Raw genomic sequence first — 18,863 nt, forward strand, 5'->3', positions numbered from 1 at the left:
AGCTCCCGGCGGCGGCAGGGATTTTCACCTGCCTCAAGATGAATGAGTGTTTGTGTTGTCCTCATCATTTCATCATCATTCATGAAAGTGGCGTGACTGGACTGAGCAAAGGTTGGGAATTTGTACGGGCGCTGATAACCGCACAGTTGAGTGCCCCACAAACCAAACATCACCATCATCATCATCATCTTTCCAAATATGGCAAAATCTAGATGAAATCACTCCCCATGTTCATCACTTACTGCACCACAATCTTTGGGGAAGAAGTCAAGATGACTATGTAAGAAATGTATTTTCAGTGACATGTTGCAACCAAGTGTTTCATAAGATGACAACATGTTATCTACAATCTCCTTGTAATTTATTGCTCATTTGTTCCCTAAGAACTGTAAACAGTCTTAAAACATTCCCATGCATGCCTCTCATCAGCTTGTATGATTGCATCAAAAGTATGGTCTCCAAAAAGCACTCGAATCTGTAGGCCTACAAAGATGCCCTCCTTTACTTTGTCATCACTTAAGTAAGGGAATTTTTGCCTTAAGTAATTAAACGCTTCACCATCTTTGTTCATTCCCTTAACAAAGTTTTTCATGAGACTCAACTTGATGTGCAAGGGTGGGAGCAGAATCTTTTAAGGGTCTATTAGAGGTTCACTCTTAATGTTCTTTATACCTGGTTGAAGAGATTCCCTGGTGTGCCATTCATGTTTACTGTAATGAGATGGAGGATACTCTAACTGCATACCTAGTAGCAATGCAACCACTTTCAAGTCACCACAAATCTGTCATTGAAAGTCATTATTCTTGATGGCTTCTAGTAAAATTTTCATATTTTGGTATGACTCTTTCATATTCACACTATGCGCAACTGGAATAAAAGGAAGCTCATTACCTATATGCAGAAGCACTGCTTTTAATCTCAACTTTGAGAATCAATAAAGAGTCTCCGCTCATCAGGGTTTTGATTAATTCTGAGATCCTTCATTATACCATTTATGTCCACACATGCTGTAAGACTATTTTGCATGTTAAAAAAAGGAGTGAATTGTTGCTCTCCTCTGCGGTAGAATGAAACATTTACATTGCTTTCCAGAAAATTGCACTGCTGCAATCTCGAGGCTAAAATCTCAGCCTTAGCTTTAGAGAGCTCCAAATCTCTAATGAGATCACTTAACTCATTTTGAGACAATTTTTGTGGATCATCAGTTGATGATATATTTGGAAGAAACCGTGGATCTTGTGATTTACATGGTTCAGGACATTCAGAATCCCTATCAGAAGTAATCTCGTACTCTGTCAGTGTTTCAGGTATTGGCAATCCTTCCCCGTGTAGAACTGGACGTATGGCAGATGGAATGTTAGGATAGATCACTGTCTGCTTCTTCTTCTTGTTAGATATTCCCTTCTTGATAGGGAGGAACCATACAAAAGTAGCAGTCACTGACATGGTGAGTTGGCTCGAGCCAGATCATGGGCATTGCAAAGGGCATTGAATGTCCTTTCCTATGCATCCAGTTCCTGTGGTTGCTGGCACAAGTGTTCCAGATCACATGTGGAGCCCAGGGTTTATTGATCATCTATTTTGCACCCAAAATAACGGCTTTTTTAATCAATGGAGTTATTTGCTGTTTTTGTGAAGCAAATTTCACTTCTTCACACACATAGCAAAATGTGTCAGCACTATTAACACAAACTCTTGGCATTTTTGTTCACTTCAATAGCAGTCAACTTGAACAACTGGTAGTTAATCTGGACACAAATATGCAAAAATTGTTACATGCATTAATAAATTCACTGAAGTTGAAGAGGAGGGAGACAAAAAAATCACTAAAATTGGTGTCAAAATGTTTATATCCAAAATATTGCACACAAGTAAGTCCAGGGACAATAATGTAATCCATTGTTACTAGCTATTTTGACTTTGATGAACCATTATAATATTTGATTTTACACTTAACATAAAAATCTGTGTATTTTGCTGTGCCAATAACTTGCACTCTCCAACAAAAAGTTTTTGTTCACTCAAGCCTCAGCCGATTTTACTATCACAGCAGTAACACAATGAGCTCTTCTGTCACTGGTCTCGTCTGCTAAGACTACAACAGCCTTCTGCCAGCTAGTTTCTGAATCACCTCATCCTTTCGTTGTTTTTTTACTGGAGATACTACATTTTCCCTCATTGTCTTGATGCATGGACTGTCGCCAGCACTTTAAACAAAAGTAACCCTGCTGTTACCATTCAGTTTAAAAACAATCTAAATCAGTGCGAACAAAATTTATTACTTCATTAAATATACGGTTGCAAGCTGAAAACTACAATTCGATTTAAATTCTTTTTAGTATCGGTAACCACTGCTTGCCTTTGAGAAACTCGTTCATCCACTGCCAAAAATCTTCATTTTCCAGTTTGTAGAGAGGAATGTTCACTTTCAAAAAAGTTTTGGCAGTCCTTTGAGCCAGACATTTGCAGTCGTTTTTCTTTTTCTTGGAAACTTGAAACCTGCCACTGATCAAAGCTTGCCACTTTATTCTTTATTTGCAAATTGGAATTCTTGGCTTTATTTCCTTTGTGCTTCTCATTGTGCACATGTTTCAGTACAGTATCTTTTCTGTCCAAAGATATCCTACTGTTGTTGTATTTACAGAATACTGTATATTTATCAGGAACGTACAGATTATCAGCTTCAAACTCCAGTGCTATTTCATTGACAGTAACTGCATGCTTTGGCATTTTTTACTATTTCGGAACTGCTTCTGTGAATGAGATCCAGGTAAACAGCAAGCACAACATAACACGGACAGTACTGCACTCTTTGGACAGAGATGTGAAACAACAACCACTCTGCACAGCCAAAGATCTTGCAGTAAGACAAATTTTGACTTGATAAATACAGCTGTAAATAATTATCTTTTGACACAGAAAATCTTCAAACTAATTTTGATGGCAATATTCATTGTCAGTGACTGGATTCCCTTTCAGATGCATTGGAAGCAATTGTGGTGCACGTGCAAATGATCTCAACACTCACCAATTGCAACATTTACAAACCTCAAGGCAGGCCAGTTACTTACACTGAGTTACCACCTTATTCCAACAACTTTCATCCCCTTTTCTCCTGCTTGAGGATTTTAATGTGAACACCTCCCCTCTCCCTCCTCCTGTGGGGATGTACCACTTCATCTGGTAGGGGCCATCTACTTAAGCAGCTTTTTATCGATCAATGATGGCACTCCTACCCACTTCACTGCCACCTGTGGCACCTTTACAGCTGAAAATCTAACATTCTCTTCCCCCGTCTCACGACTTTGCTACTTCGGTCACTTCATAGTGGCCTTTGTGACAGTGATCACTTTCCACTGATGTTATCACTTCCTTGTTACTGATCCTGTCGCCTTCATGCCGCTGCCAGGTGGTCAGACTACTACTGCTGTGTCGCACTCCTCATTCCATTCCTCCTGGTAGGAACTCACTGTTGTGTGGCCCCTCCACATTGACCCACAGTTTTATTTTAAGTAACAAGCCACAGTTGTGGAGCCGTACTGACAGTTACTCATCTCCTGGAGTAATGCTCCCTCCTCCTGGCCCTCCTTGCTAAGCCTGGCCACCTGAGTTCTTTCCCTTTCATGTTGGTGGGCGACTCATAGATAATTGAACTGATTCTTCGTTTCCTCTGTGACAGTGGTTTTTATTCTCAGGTATAATGTTTTAATCGAAGGAGGAAGGGGGTGATGGTTTCATCTCTTGCCACATGCTGGGCCAGGGGGACCCCTGACTCCTCCTCATTTGCTTGCTACCTGTGCCATTCGTCCTTTCTTCTGCTATAATTTCTTTTAGGAGGTTTGCCTTTTGTTCTGCCGCATCTTGTTTCCCATTTTAGAAGTAGTACTTTGTTGATTAGTAGATTCTATCCTCCTCTTTATGCTTTGCCTGTGATGGATTGGGAGCGGTACAGATTTTCATGCAAGGGTCCTGGCTGATGCCCAAGTGTGGACTTAATTATTTCATCTCAATTTATTGTTGACTTTCCAACTGATTTCCATCACATTTTTAGCCTTTCTGCTTTTACTGTTCAGGATCGCTTGAATAGAAGACATTCTTTGCTGTATACCTCTCTTCGCCCTTACTCAGGTTGATGAGGTCAAATGCCAGAGAGATTTCTCTCTTCATTACTCTAACCGATGTACCAATCCAGTTCGTATACCTCAACTTCCCCGTAAATCATTTTTCAGCTCTGGCATCAGTATTGCCTGTAGTACCTCACTTTTACCACTCCTATGTTGTTTTCTCATCAAAGTACATTACTGGCTCTGTCATATATATGGATGAGTGAACCCTTGACTGAGGGACTGATGACATCACTGTTTAGTCCCTCATTCCAATCAACGAGCCAACCTAATAGAAGGTGTATGAAGAATAAAATCTCGAGGGATGCATGTTGACTTACAACTAAAGTAGACTGAGAGTATTACTGCCTACAGGAAGTGATTAGCTTCAGCATTCTATGCACTTACAATAATGAATCCAGTCTCCAGCAGCTTAAGTGTGTATTTCATATATTTTAATTCTATATAGTTACAGCATAGCATTGTGTGGAACAAATGATCAGAATGTACAGTTTCTGAGCTACAAAAAAGGGCTGTGTGAATTATAACAAAACATGGCAAGAGAACTTGCTGTACTAAGTTGTTTAAATCTATGGGAATCTTGACTGTTCCATGTGAACACATCTTGCAAACAGTGACCCACATAAAGAAAGGCATCAAATGTCACTCTTTAAACAGGTCTCTACATGAACATGGGACCAAAACCAGCCACCACGTACATGAAATACAAGCCTTCAGGAATACTATAAAAATCATGTTAGAAAAGTTTTTTAATACTTCCAAGGATAATCTCACAATATATATAGTAAAATATGATGTACGATCATGTAACATAGAAAATCAAGCAATATATCTTCGTATGTATCTGTATTTCCACGTATTTAAGTATTTATGTGTCTGAGGTGTGAAACATAGTCAACCCATCATTATTGCACGATGAAGCTAAATGTTGCAAGTTGTGTTGGCATCGCCAGTTGTGGATTACATCAGCATTTCCGCTCTCGCGTCTCCCCTCTGTTCAATGGCAAGTATTCCCTTAACTCCGCCGCCTCATAGGGTGCAAACCGCCTTTCTTTTCTGCTACTTATAACTCATTCAGTCACATTAAATGTCAGTAGGAAGAAAATGGGATGAGTAGTATACTCAGGTAAATCTTTACTAAGAAGAAACATAACATCAGGGAATTTTTAGCATTGATCTTATGGGTTCTTCACCAGGTCTATGTATTTGTAGCATAGAATTGTGAAAAACATGTAGTCTGAGAACGTAAAATCGAAGTTCAACTGTAAATGCTCATTTCATCTCTTGCAGTCTTCCTAACATTTTACTATATATTCATGTTCCATTCTTACACTTACTGCAAAAATATTTCTTTAATGTATTTCTAACAAATCATATTATTATTATTATTATTATTATTAACAATATTATGAAAAGGAAAGTTGCTACTCACCATATAGTGAAGATGCTGAGTTGCAGATAGGCACAACAAAAAGACTGTCACAAATAAAGCTTTCGGCCAGTAAGGCCTTCGTCAAAAATAAACACACACACACACACACACACACACACACACACACACACACACGACTGCAGTCTCAGGCAACTGTAGCTACACTGCGAGCAGCAACACCAGCACTTGATGGGAGTGCCAACTAGGTGGGAGGCTGGGAAGGGGAGGGGGAGGGATAGTAAGCTAGGGGTGGTGGACAGTGAAGTGCAGCAGGTTAGACGGAGGGCAGGGGATAGGAGGGTAGAACTAGCAGAAAAGGGGAGAAGTAAAAAGACTTGGTGTGATAGTGGAATGAGGGTTGTGTAGTGCTGGAATGGGAACAGCGTAGAAGCTGGATGGGTGAGGACAATGATTAACGAAGGTTGAGGCCAAGAGGGTTATGGGAACATAGGATGTATTACAGGTAAAGTTCCCACCTGCGCAATTCAGAAAAGCTGGTGTTGGTGGTTTCACATTTGGCAGCGTGCTCAGCTACAGGATGATACACTTGTTTTTTGGTCACAGTTTGTCAGTGGTTATTCATGCGGACAACCAGGTTGTTAGTTGTCATACCTACAAAGAATGCAGCACAGTGGTTACAGCTTAGATCACATGACTGGTTTCACAGGTAGTCCCACCTTTGATGGGGTACATGATGTTTGTGACTGGACTGAAGCAGGTGGTGGTGGGAGAATGTATGGGACAGGTCTTGCATCTAGATCTATTACAGGGGTATGAGCCAAGGTAAGGGATTGGACGAGTATATTGTGTAGGTTCGGTGGACTGTGGAATACCACTGTAGAAGGCGTGGAATACCACTGTGGGAGGGGTGGGAAGGGTAGTTGGCAGGAAATTTCTCATTTCAGGTCACGATGAGAGGTAGTCGAAACACCGGCAGACAAGTTAATTCACTCCCTCCAATCCTGGGTGGTACTGAGTTATGAGGGGAATGCTCCTCTGTGGGCAGAGTGTGGGTGGCCGGGAGGTGGTGGGGGACTGGAAAGATCAGGCACAGGAGATTTGTTTTTGTACAAGGTTGGGTGTATAATTATGGTCTGTGAAGGCTTCAATAAGACCCTTGGTGTATTTCAAGAAAAACCGCTCGCCACTCCAGATGCGATGACCATGAGTGGCTAGACTGTATGGAAGGGACTTCTTTGTATGGAACAGGTGGCAGCTGTCGATGTGGAGGTATTGCTGGTGGTTAGTAGGTTTGATATGATATAGCCATCTTTCAGGTGGAGGTCAACATCTAAGAACATGGCTTGTTGCGTTGAGTAGGACTAGATGAAGAAATGGGGGAGGAGTTGTTGATGTTCTGGAGGAATGCGGATAGGGTGTCCTCACCCTCAGTCCAGATCGCAAAGATGTTATCAGTGAATCTGAACCAGGTGAGGAGTTTAGGATTCTGAGTATTTATGAAGGATTCCTCTAGATTGCCCATGAATAGGTTGGCATAGAATGTTGCCATGTGGTTGCCTATAGCCATACCCCAGGTTTGTTTGTAGGTAATGCCTTCAAAGGAGAAGTAATTGTGCGTGAGGATATAGTTGATTATGGCGACTAGGAAGGAGATCGTTGGTTTGGAATTTGTTGGGTGCTTGGAAAGGTAGTGTTCAATAGCACAAAGCCATGGGCATTAGGGATGTTAGTGTAAAGGGAGGTGGCATCAATAGTGACAGACAGGGCACTGTTTGGTAAAGGGACAGGAACTGTGGAGAGTCGGTGGATGAAATGGTTGGTATGTTTTATGTAGGAGGGTAGCTTCTGGCTAATAAGTTGAGGGTGCTGGTCTACGAGAGCAGAGATTCTCTCAGTGGGGGCACAGTAACTGGCCACAATGGGGCGTCCTGGGTGATTGGGTTTATGAACTTTAGGAAGCATGTAGAAGGTGGGAGTATGGGGAGTGGTAGGGGTGAACAGAGAGATGGACTCCGAGGAGGGATTCTGGGATGGGCCTAAGGATTTGAGGAGTGACTGGAGATCCTGTTGGATTTCTGGAACGGGGTCACTGTGGCAAAGTTTGTAGGAGGAAGTATCCAACAGCTGGTGGAGGAGTCCTTCTGCCAGGTAATCCTTGCAGTTCAAAAGAACAGTGGTGTGGAGCCTTTGCCCACAGGTCGGATTATAAGGTCAGGATCACTTTTTAGATGGTGGACTGCGGTTCTTTCTGAGGATGTAGAATTTGTTTGCATGTTGAGGGATTTGGGCAATGATGGTGGGGCAAGGTTCGAAGTTAAGAAATTCTGGGAGTTAACTGGTTGTGATTTGGAGGCAATGGGGGGTGGATCATGGTTGGATGGAAGAGTGAACTGAATTAGGCAGTTTGAGTCTGATTGGTAGGGTTCGTGGTGAAAGTGTTTCCACTCTAGGGACCGGGAGAAGGAGAGAACCTCTTCAAAAAGTCCTGCATGTTTGAATTTGGAAATGGGGCAAAAGGTGAGGCCTTTTGAAGGGGCTGATATTTCTGTGAGGCTAAGGCTTCTGGAGGAAAGGTTCATGAATGTGTTACGGGTCTGATTATGTTCTGGATTCTTTGTGGTGGTGGGAGAAAGTTTCAGAGGGTGGGGTAAGTGTACTAAGGCTGGAAGACAGGGTGTGTCAGCTATGAGGTGACGGTGGTCGGGGGGGAGGGGGGTAAGTTTGGATGTTTTGTAGAGGTGATGGACAATGGTACGTCAATGCAGGAGTAGGAAGTGAACAAGGCGGAGAACATTTTGAGGCGGTGGCGTGCATCTTGCATGGTTCCAGGAGGGCAAGAGTTACATTGTGTGTTATGGGTTCCAGAAATTTGGAACTGCATAGCAGGAGAATTTTGTGGTTGGAGAGAATGAACTCCAAGGAAGTTTGGGCTTGGTTGATATGGTTTTGCAGCACTGTGTTGGTGAGGGCTAAGGATTGGTGGAATCTGAAGAGGTGGAGGTCATTGTGGAAGGAGGGGTGGTAGCTGGAGACAGGTAGTATGATGGTAAGGCCATTTGGGGGGATTGCATGAACCAAGCAACAATGCAGGAACAGTATGTGGGACTGGGTTCTGGCTAGGGCAAGAAAACTCTTATGCATCGATGCAAATGGAAGGAGCAAGGCTCCATGGTGGTGGAGAAAAAATGGAAAAATGTCTTCACCGACCGTAATTATTCTCCCAAGCTTATACAAAAACAAATCTCCTGGACCTTATCTTTCCAGTCTCCCACCACCTCCCAAAATCCCACCATCTGGCCACAGAGGAGCATTCTGCATGTAGCTCCGTACCACACAGCACTGGAGCAACTGAATTACACTCTCCACCAGGGTTTCGACTATTTCGCGTCGTACCCTGTTGAGAAATGTCCTGGCCAGTATCCTTCCCACTCCTCCACAGTGGTGTTCCACCATCCACCAAACCTACACAATATACTTGTCTACTCTTCCACAACCCCTCCTGCTACCAACCCCTTACCTCATGGCATACACCTGTAATAGACCTAAATGGAAGATCTGTCCTATACATCCTTCCACCAACACCTACTCCAGTCCAGTCACATCATCACCCATCCCATCAAAGGAAGGGCTACCTGTGAAACCAGTCATGTGATCTACAAGTTAAGCTGTTAACCACAGTGCTGCATTCTATGTGGGCATGACAACCAATAAGCTGTCTGTCCGCATGAATGGCCACCGATAAACTGTGGCCAAGAAACAAGTGGACCACCCTGTTGCTGAGCACGCTGCCGAACATGACATCCTTCATTTTAATGACTTCTTCACAGCCTATGCCATATGGATCCTTCCCAACAACACAAGCTTTTCTCAACTGCACAGGTGGGAACTTTCCCTGTAATATATCATATGTTACTGTAACCCTCTTCTCCTCAAACTTCGTTAATCATTGTCCTCACCCATCCAGCCCCTTCTCTGTTCTCATTCCAAAACTACACAGTCTCAAATGAAAAACAGCCCACAGTTGCACTAAATTATGTTTATTTTAAACCTTGACTATGGTTTCAGCTATAATAATATATACTTCTTCAGAAGTCATACACAGTAATAAATGAAAAATGTCTTAGCCCAGCGGCATTTTTCATTTATTATTGTGTATGACTTCTGAAGAAGGCTATATTATTAAAGCTGAAACCATGGCCAATGTTTAAAATAAACATAATTTAGTGCAACTGTGGGCTATTTTTCATTCTAGACAACTCTCAAAACTCAAAGTAAAATCATCTAGTGGCTGGGATGACACATCGTTCCACACTACTTAAAGAATGCAAAAATGAGTTAATAAAACCAATAACACATCTAATTAACAGTTCAGTTGGCCAGGGGACCTTTCCAGAGCTTTAAAAAATCACTGAGATACAACCAGTGTATAAAAAGGGGGCTATCACAGATATAAATAATTACCGGCCAATCTCTTTGACTTCAACACTTGGCAAGCTGCTTGAAAGAATAATTCTAGATCAAATGGAATCCTTCTTCTGTAAATACAAACTATTAACAAAACACAACATGGGTTTCGAAAAGGACAATCTACAATAACAGCATTAGCAACTTTTTTCCATGAACTACTGAACAGGCTGGATGAAGGAAACAAAGTTATAGGGACTTTCCTAGATCTGTCTAAAGCATTCGATTCTGTGAATCGTGCAATACTGTTATCCAAGTTAGAAAATTACGGAATAAGAGCAATAGCTCTAAAATTACTAAGTTCTTATCTCCGTGATAGAAGACATTATAAGAATGAAAGTAAGATCCAAACAGTAAAGTCAGCATATAGAACTCTCAATTGTGGAGTTCCCCAAGGAAGTATACTTGGACCATTCTTGTTTATAGTATATATTAATGATATAACATGGCCGCAAAACTCCAAACTAGTGAACTATGCTGATGATACATCTTTTATTAGCTGGGGCTGTACAGAGTGGGCAGCATTCCAAAGCAACAAAGAGAACTTTGAAATGATCACAGAATATCTAATAGTGAATAAGGTTACACTGAATAAGGACAAGGCTGTAGTAATAAAGTTCTTGCTACGTTTTAATAATACTCATACTCAAGCACTTTCTACAGTTGAAACATTTGACAAACATAAGTTTTTAGGCATATTGATTGATGAACATCTCACTTGGAAAGAGCATGACAGCACCACCTGTAAAAAGGTTTCTAGTAATATTTACTTACTAAAAGTCTTGCAAATATAGTAGCTCCCCTTGTCCTTAAACAAGTGTATTATGGGCTAATACACTCACATCTGCAATATGGGATCGAGGTCTGGGGTGGGGCACCCACTGTCTATATGGATTGCATTTTCAGGCTTCAAAAGAGAGCAGTTAGGATAATTGCTAATATAAGCAAACGCCAGTCCTCTAGGGACTATTTCAAAAATTATAAATTACTGACTGTGTAGTCATTGTATGTATTTAAGACCATAATGTTTGTAAAAGAGAACGAGGAAAATAGTGTAAAGAACAGTGACACTCATAATTACAATACCCGAGCCAAAAGTGACTATCATAGGATACGGACTAACAAGAAAGCTACAGACCACAGTCCATATGTAACTGGGAGATAATTCTATAATAAGTTGCCAAGAAATATAAAGCAACTCCAAGGCAATCTTTTCAAGGGCAAGTTGAAAAATTTGTCAATAGGTGGATGTTTATACTCATTAAAAGAATTTTGAGTTGCAGTACTGTTAGTTTATTCTTTTACATACTGCAGTATATTAGTGGCGGTATTGTTATAATTGGCTAATTGATGTGTATAATCATTATATGTATGGAGTGATATATAATATGCTAATGTGTTTATAACATTATTGCATGTAATTATATACAATGTACTACTTGATGTAAATATTCATTCTTGGAATGACATAATATTGATATAATTGTACAAAAAATTGACAATGTCCAAGACTATAAAGTTAACATGGACAAATAAACATTATTATTATTATTATTATTATTATTATTATTATACATCATTTCATAGCACTTCATGTATCTTGCATGCTTTTGCATCATTTTAAAAAATTTGGAAGTGACAGCAAATCATTGTTAATCTCTGAGGTGTATTAAAACAACTACAGAATAGCTGGCGTCATTCAGAAGTAAAATTTAATATTCATACAGAGAAAATGGAAAGTGAGTTTGCACTAAGTTTGTTGTAACATGGTAAATGTTGAGAAACATTTTTGGTTCTTTTTCCAGTGAAGACATCTGTAACAGTCAACTAAACATCACCATGTGTCCTCTGTGTGACTACTTCTGTAGTTTCTGGAATCTTACAGCAACATGTCTTCATGCACGAATAACGTATCTTTTTGACAATCCTACAACAGTCTTCTTTGCCGTATTCATGTCATTTTGGGGTGAGTAGAAATTGTCCCTAAACTTGCATTTGATATTATTATTTTCCTATGAAGCAATTAAATATAATTAAGTGTACAAAATTTTTTTATCATAAATAATATAGTACTTTTTGTCCCTTTTTCCCCCCACCATTACCCATTGTCGCTACTGTGTGAGAAATACGGTATGAAAAATCATTGCTCCAGATCACACTAATAATAATAATAATAATAATAATAATAATAATAAAAGATTTTCAGGATGAAAGGAAATGATTCAGCACAGAATTTTTTTTTTTACAAATAAAAGCATTTCAGAAATTTGTTGTTATATATGTTGCTCGAACAGAAAAGGTAAATATGTAAGAAATATAAATCATTTAAGAAAAATCTGCTATAGAGGAAAGAATACACAACTTTGGAAAAAATAAAGTATGTTTTCGCAAGGAGTATTTGCAACAACAGAAACGCTTAACCTTAACATACAGCACTATAATACAAGGTTGAAACCAGAATGTCTGTATGCAAGTGAACACATAATATTAAATTATTAGTTGATTAAAATATAATTATTGGAAAGAAGAATTATGAGGAAAAAATTGACAAAATGGTGAAGTAAGGTTAAAATATATATGAGAACATATAAAGTACTACAGAAGCAATGAGAAAGATACAATGTTATTCTTTGGTTGTTTGTGTAGAATATACAGCAGTTTAACCAAACATACCTTACAAGTACTTACAGCAAAAGTACTCAACCAGTTGGAGCCTAGAGGTCAGTGAAGATGTACCAAGTAACAGCATAAAAGTAGTAGAAACAATACGAGGAGGAGTAGAAACATTGAAAGAGAAGTGGAAACAATGTGAGAGAGGTAAGAACAGTGCGAGAGAAGTTTTAGGGAAAAAGTTTTTGCAGATGAAAGGATTTCAAAGTAGAAAGGAAGAGGAAACATGTACAAAGTAGACTGAGGAGAGGAAAGGAAAACAAGAGAAAGTATGAAAAATACCAGAGTGGAAAAAAAAGAAAAAAAAAGAACTTAACACAACTAGGACAAAGTATAAAAATGAGCTGCATTGAATGTTTTGTGTAATGCTGAATTTGTAGGGATATGAAATGGAATAAGTACGTAGGCTCAGTTGTGGGCAAAGCCAGTGGCAGATTTCAGTTCACTCCCAGGACACTTGGAAATTGCTGTCAGTGTACAAAGAAGATTATTTACAGATCATTTGTGCGCCACATCTTAGAACATTGCTCGAGTGTATGGAACACATACTGAACAGGACTAACAGGGGAGACTGAAGATATACAAAGAAGGGTAGTACAAATTTTCATATGTTTATTTGACTAATTGGAGAGTATCATGGAAGTGTAGAAAACTTGAATTGGCAGGCTCGTGAAGATAGATGAAATTATCCATTGAAAGCCCACTTACGAAATTTAAAAAATTGTTATTCAGCCCCCTACATATCACTCACATAGGGAACTTGAAGATGAGATTAGACTGATTACAATTTACACAGAGACATTTAAGCAGTCATTTTTTACTTAGTTCATATGTAACTGGAGCAAGAAGATGCCCTGACATGTGTATCATGCTAAGTACTCTCTGCCATGTACTTCACAATTGTTTACAGATTATGGCTCTAGAGGTAGAATTGTTTAACTACATTTTTCTGCACTGTCTTTTCTGTACTTTCATTAATTCACTAACTGCTCATTGCAGATTGAAAACAATCTGAAGATAACTAACATTTCATGCAGAAATCAACATTTGTTAATCAACAACATTCTTTGCAAATTGTTCAGAACTATAAGCAATAAACAAAATACTTTTAAAGCATTTACAGTTAGTCCTTTTGATTGTCAAAGAAAGGGAAAATATTCATATAATGTTCCAGATATACATGTATATTTTTGTGCTGCATAAACATACAATGTAAGAGCAACTATGTAAGGTGCTAAGTCTTGTGCTGATTGAAGTGCGATGGGTACACAGACCATGTAAACAATTTAATACAGCTTTAGTGAAAAATAGATAAACCAAAATACTACTCCTTTGGAGAAAAGTTAACCATTACAGGTGTGATAGTTGGTGATTAGGCTAAAGGCTAAAATGATGAAACATTCAAAGTCAGTGTTCACTTGAAGTAGAACAAAAAACGTACTGAAGGTTGATGGCAGATAACAGGTTTTGGCCATCTCCCAGTAATGGTGAAAGCAGAGACGGTGACGACTCCATCAGTCGACATTGGCTAGTGCAGCATGGCGTTGTTTGTAGTAACGGTTCAAATCAAGGCTCTGATTGAACTGTGGGCGCAGTAAGCACCTGGCCCAAAGCTTGAGTAACTTTGCCCCACCATAAATACTCAAGCCATATAGTATACTGGAAGACCTACATGAAGTCATATGCCCCATGAAGACAAATAGGTCCGGAGGGCATGAGACCTCTGGCGGTGCTTGCACATCACATACGAGCATAGGCAGTATGCATAGTTGAGTTCTGCCATCTACTGATAGAAGTCTTTCGAGATTAGGCCATTTAGTAGACCACTGCTGTGAGAAGAGTTTCTGGTCTGCAGGAACCCATACATAGCATCCCTACTCCCCTCAAAGGACGAAAGACTGTTGCAGTTCTTGACAGCTGAGAAACCTGCTGATTCTTCGCTGGTCACCTGTGGAACTGGTGACCCTGACATGCTCAGTTTGATGTCCATCAAAGTTGGTATCTGTACTGGGGAAGAGGTGACCTTGGCAATGGCTGGATGGTATGGACCCTGTGGCTGCAACAGTTGGGCTGCATCGTCCAAAGTTCCAGGTGGGAGGACATCTGATCCAGGAACAAAGATCATGATAATCCACTGCTAGGAGCCATCGCTGTTTTTCTAGGGATTACCTGCAACAAATGGAGCCACTTGTAGTCATACTTCCACCGTGGCCTGTCCCAATAAATATGTTACTACTGCCGGGACACATTGGTGACTATTTTTGGAGAAAACCAGTGCCCAGGCATAATGGTGGCGTTGAGACTGTAGAGAGGAAGATGGATTTCTCATAGAGTGGAGGATGGGGAGTTTGAACCCGTGGTGCTGTCCCCGTGGAGTTTTTCAGCAGGGCTGATGCCATCTTCAGAGGTGGAGCAATAAGACATCAAAAACACAGGGATGGTTGCTAATTTTTCCTTGAACGTATGAATAAAGCATTCCCCTTATCCATTGGTTGTGAGATGAAAATGCTCTGTATGCATTAGGGAGGTGCCATTGGAAGAATAAAAAGAGGTAAATTCAGAAGTTGTGAACTGAGGCCTGTTGTCTGTAACTATGGTTTTCAGATGTCCTTTTTTAGATAAGATCCAGGCCAGTGCCTGTGTCTCGAGGACTCTGAAGACATCCGAGAAACATACGGGAATCTGGCTCCTGCATCAACCATGATCAACCAAGAATATCCCAGTGAGGGGCCTGCAAAGTCTAAATGGAGTCATGACCAGGACGCTGAGGCATCCAACCACTGGAAGTATCTGCTAGAGGGTGCTGCCTGTTTGCTTATATCGGTTTCACATGGTGCCACCATGTTGGCAATAGCTGCATCAATCTCTCGCAAATATGTACATTGACGGCCCAGCTTCTTGGAGAGCAAAACTCCCTTATGGTCCTGATGTAGGAGGGGCAGGGTGCATTGCTGCAAGGCAGATGGGATCATGACATGGGTGCAATGATTTTCTTCTTGCAACAAAAAGAATCCATTGGTGGAGAACTTGTGGTACCTGTGCCAGAATGCCTGAACTTACAGATTAGTCCAATGTTTCAGACCCATCGACATGCCTAGGCGCACGAGATGGAGTAGTTTGTAAATAGTCACATTGCTACAGCTTCTTCTACTCCTTTGTCCATGTTGTGACAGCCCTTTGATTCTGAATCAAGTTGCTTACCATGTCCCACTGGTAACCTGGAGAGAATGTCAGCATTGGCATGGTGAGTGATACCTGAAGTCATATGAGTAGCTAGGGGGGAAAAAAAAGAAAGCAAACAATGCCCAGCTGTGGAGGCGATGTGTGGCTTATGTTGGAATACAGGAGTCTGTATTGAATAATGGTAAAACTGGTTTGTGGCCAGTCAGTAACTTGAAACATTGACTGTACGCATAATTGTGGAATTTCTTGACTATCAACACAGCAACCGTTTCTATTTGGTGGTAATTGCATTGCATCTTTGTCAGTCTTGTACATGAACACATAGATGTTCCACACCCTCTACTTCATAAGATAACACCACACCCGAGCCGTTATCACAAGCATCAGCTGTTACAATTAAAGGTCTCGGTGGGTTGTAGATCATAGTACATGTTGGATGCATCATGACTTGCTTGAGATCTTGGAAGGGTTTTTTATAGGTACAAGTTCAATTCCACTTCATGTTTTTGCATCATAACTGATGGAGCAATTCTGTCTGCTATGGCTATGGTGTGTGGAATGAACTTGCAATAATTATTAAGTTGGCTGAATTGCTTGAACATACACTGAGGAGACAAAATTCATGGGATAGCAACATTCACATATATAGAAGGTGGTAGTATCTCATACACAAGATATAAAAGGGCAGTACATTGGTGGAGCAGTCATTTTTATTCAGGTGATTCATGTGAAAAGGTGTCCGGCGTGATTATGGCCACACAACAGGAGTTCAAAGACTTTGAACGTGGAATGGTAGTTGGAGCCAGATGCATGGGGCATTCCATTTTGGAAATCATTAGTGAATTCAGTGTTCCGAGGTCCGCAGTGTCAAGAGTGTCCAGAGAACACCACATTTCAGGCATTACCTCTCAAATCAGACAACACAGTGCCTGATGGCATTCACGTAAGGATCGAGAGCAGCAGCACTTCTATAGTGTTGTCAGTGCCAACAGACAAGCAACACTGTGTGAAATAACTGCGGGAATCAATGTGAGACATTTGATGAAGGTATTCATTAGGACAGTGTGACGAAATCTGGCATTTATGGGCTATGGCAGCAGGCAACTGATGTGAGTGCCTTTGCTAAAAGCACACATTCACCTGCAATGCCTGTCCTAGGCTTGTGACCATATCAGTTGGACACTAGACACCTGATAAACTGTGGTTTAGTCAGATGAGTCCCGATTTCAGTTGGTAGGTTCCAAGTGTGTTGCAGACTCCATGTAGCCATGGACTCAAATTGTCAATAAGGCGCTGTGCAAGCTGGTGTTGGCTTCATAATGGTGTGGCCAGTGTTTACGTGGAATGGACTGAGTCCTCTGGTCCAGTGGAACCAATCATTGTCTGTAAATGGTTATGTCTGGCTACTTGGAGACTATTTGCAGCCATTCATGGACTTCATGTTAACAAACAACGATGGAATTTTTATGGATTACAGTGCACCATGTCACCAGGCCACAATTGTTCATGATTTAGTTTGAAGAACATCCTGCACAATTTGGGCAAATGATTTGGCCACCCAGATTGTCCAACATGGGACACAATTGAGAGGTCAGTTCATGCACAAAATCATGTACCGACAACACTTTCACAATTATGGATGGCTATAGAGATGGACTGGCTCAGTATTTCTGCAGAGGACTGCCAATGACTTGTGGAGTCCATGCCATATGGAGTTGCTGCGCTACACCAAGCTAGAGGAAGTCCGACACAATATTAGGAAGATCACATGACTTTTTTACGTCAGTGTATTGTGATGCAGGTTGTATTCCTGAATCACTGAGAACACAACCAAGTTATTCCACCTGAGGGACAAAAAATGGCATTTGTTCATTTTACATTTGAGATTGAGTTGTTGTACAACAGTAGAAAAGGGCATCATTGGTAGCCACCAACTGCATAGCATGTTTACCAGTGATGAGAATACTGTCCACACAGTTTGCTGTACCGGGTACATCCTGCATCACCCCTTCCAAGTATCATTGAAAAATAGCTAAGACACTGACAATGCCAAAAATAAGCCTGTTATGGCAGTATAGTTCAGAGTGTTAATAGCTAGAATGTTCCATGACACCTCGTCTAGAGATGAAGGTAATCATCCAGAAAATGAGTCTCAGCAAAAATCTTGCCTTCTAAGAATAATACCATAATGTCATCTACTTTTGGAATCAGGTAGGCATCAATGACAGACTGTGCATCGATCGTTAACTTTGAAGTAACAACAAATCCAAAGTCTCATTCAGGTCCACAGTACCGATGAGGGTAGCCCACTAACTGTTGGTGACTGTGGTGAGAATGCTCTCCTTTTGGAGTCACTAGAGATCCAGTTGTAGCTTATCTCTGAACATTATTAGAACATTCTGGGCCTTGAAGAAGCAGAATGGAGCTGTTGAAAGGAATGTGATATGAGCCTCAAAACCAATGATGCTGGTGTTAGGATGAGAAGAAACTGGCTCATATGTGGAGCAAAGTTCCCTTGAATGGGAGCTAGCTCCTGATGGCTGAATGCTGTAGATGGAGTCACGCACTCCCTAGTCCAAAGCATTAAAAAGGTCCAAACCAAGGCTGTAGGTGGCTCATTCAGTGTTTACCACAAAGATGCATGCCATGAAGACAGTTGAGTGATACTGAATGTGAGTCATGAATTGTCCTTTCTTGTTGTGTAGGTGAGCCCAAATGTTGATAAGGGTCCAAAATTGCAATATTTATGGAGGAACTTGTATCAACTTGGAACTCCTCTGGAATGGAGTTAACTTCCACTGTGAGCATTAAGACTATCAATTATGCAGATGTAACCTTCATTCATCGTGAGAAAAGAGTGTGGCAAACTTCCAACAAGTGTCCTGTCTTGCTGCAGAAATAACATTTAGCCCAACAATAATAACATTGTTGCAATGTTTGGGTGATAGTTGCTGGATGAGAATAACTGCTGTGGGCAAAACACACTAGTTGAGGGCTGGGAGCCACAGGGAAATCGGAATGTAGTGCAG

General features: G+C 40.7%; 1 protein-coding gene across 2 annotated transcripts in view; it reads left to right on the forward strand.

Moving 5' to 3' along the window:
- Window positions 1–18,863, forward strand: part of LOC126204458 (anoctamin-1-like) — a 126,144-nt gene that overhangs the window by 53,596 nt on the left and 53,685 nt on the right. For both annotated transcript variants that reach the window (XM_049938843.1, XM_049938844.1), the window contains one exon: window positions 11,787–11,947. In XM_049938843.1, coding sequence (XP_049794800.1) covers window positions 11,787–11,947 — 161 coding nt within the window. The remainder of the gene's footprint in view (window positions 1–11,786; window positions 11,948–18,863) is intronic.

Source organism: Schistocerca nitens, chromosome 9, assembly GCF_023898315.1.
Source record: "Schistocerca nitens isolate TAMUIC-IGC-003100 chromosome 9, iqSchNite1.1, whole genome shotgun sequence".
NCBI classification, from domain to species: domain Eukaryota; kingdom Metazoa; phylum Arthropoda; class Insecta; order Orthoptera; family Acrididae; genus Schistocerca; species Schistocerca nitens.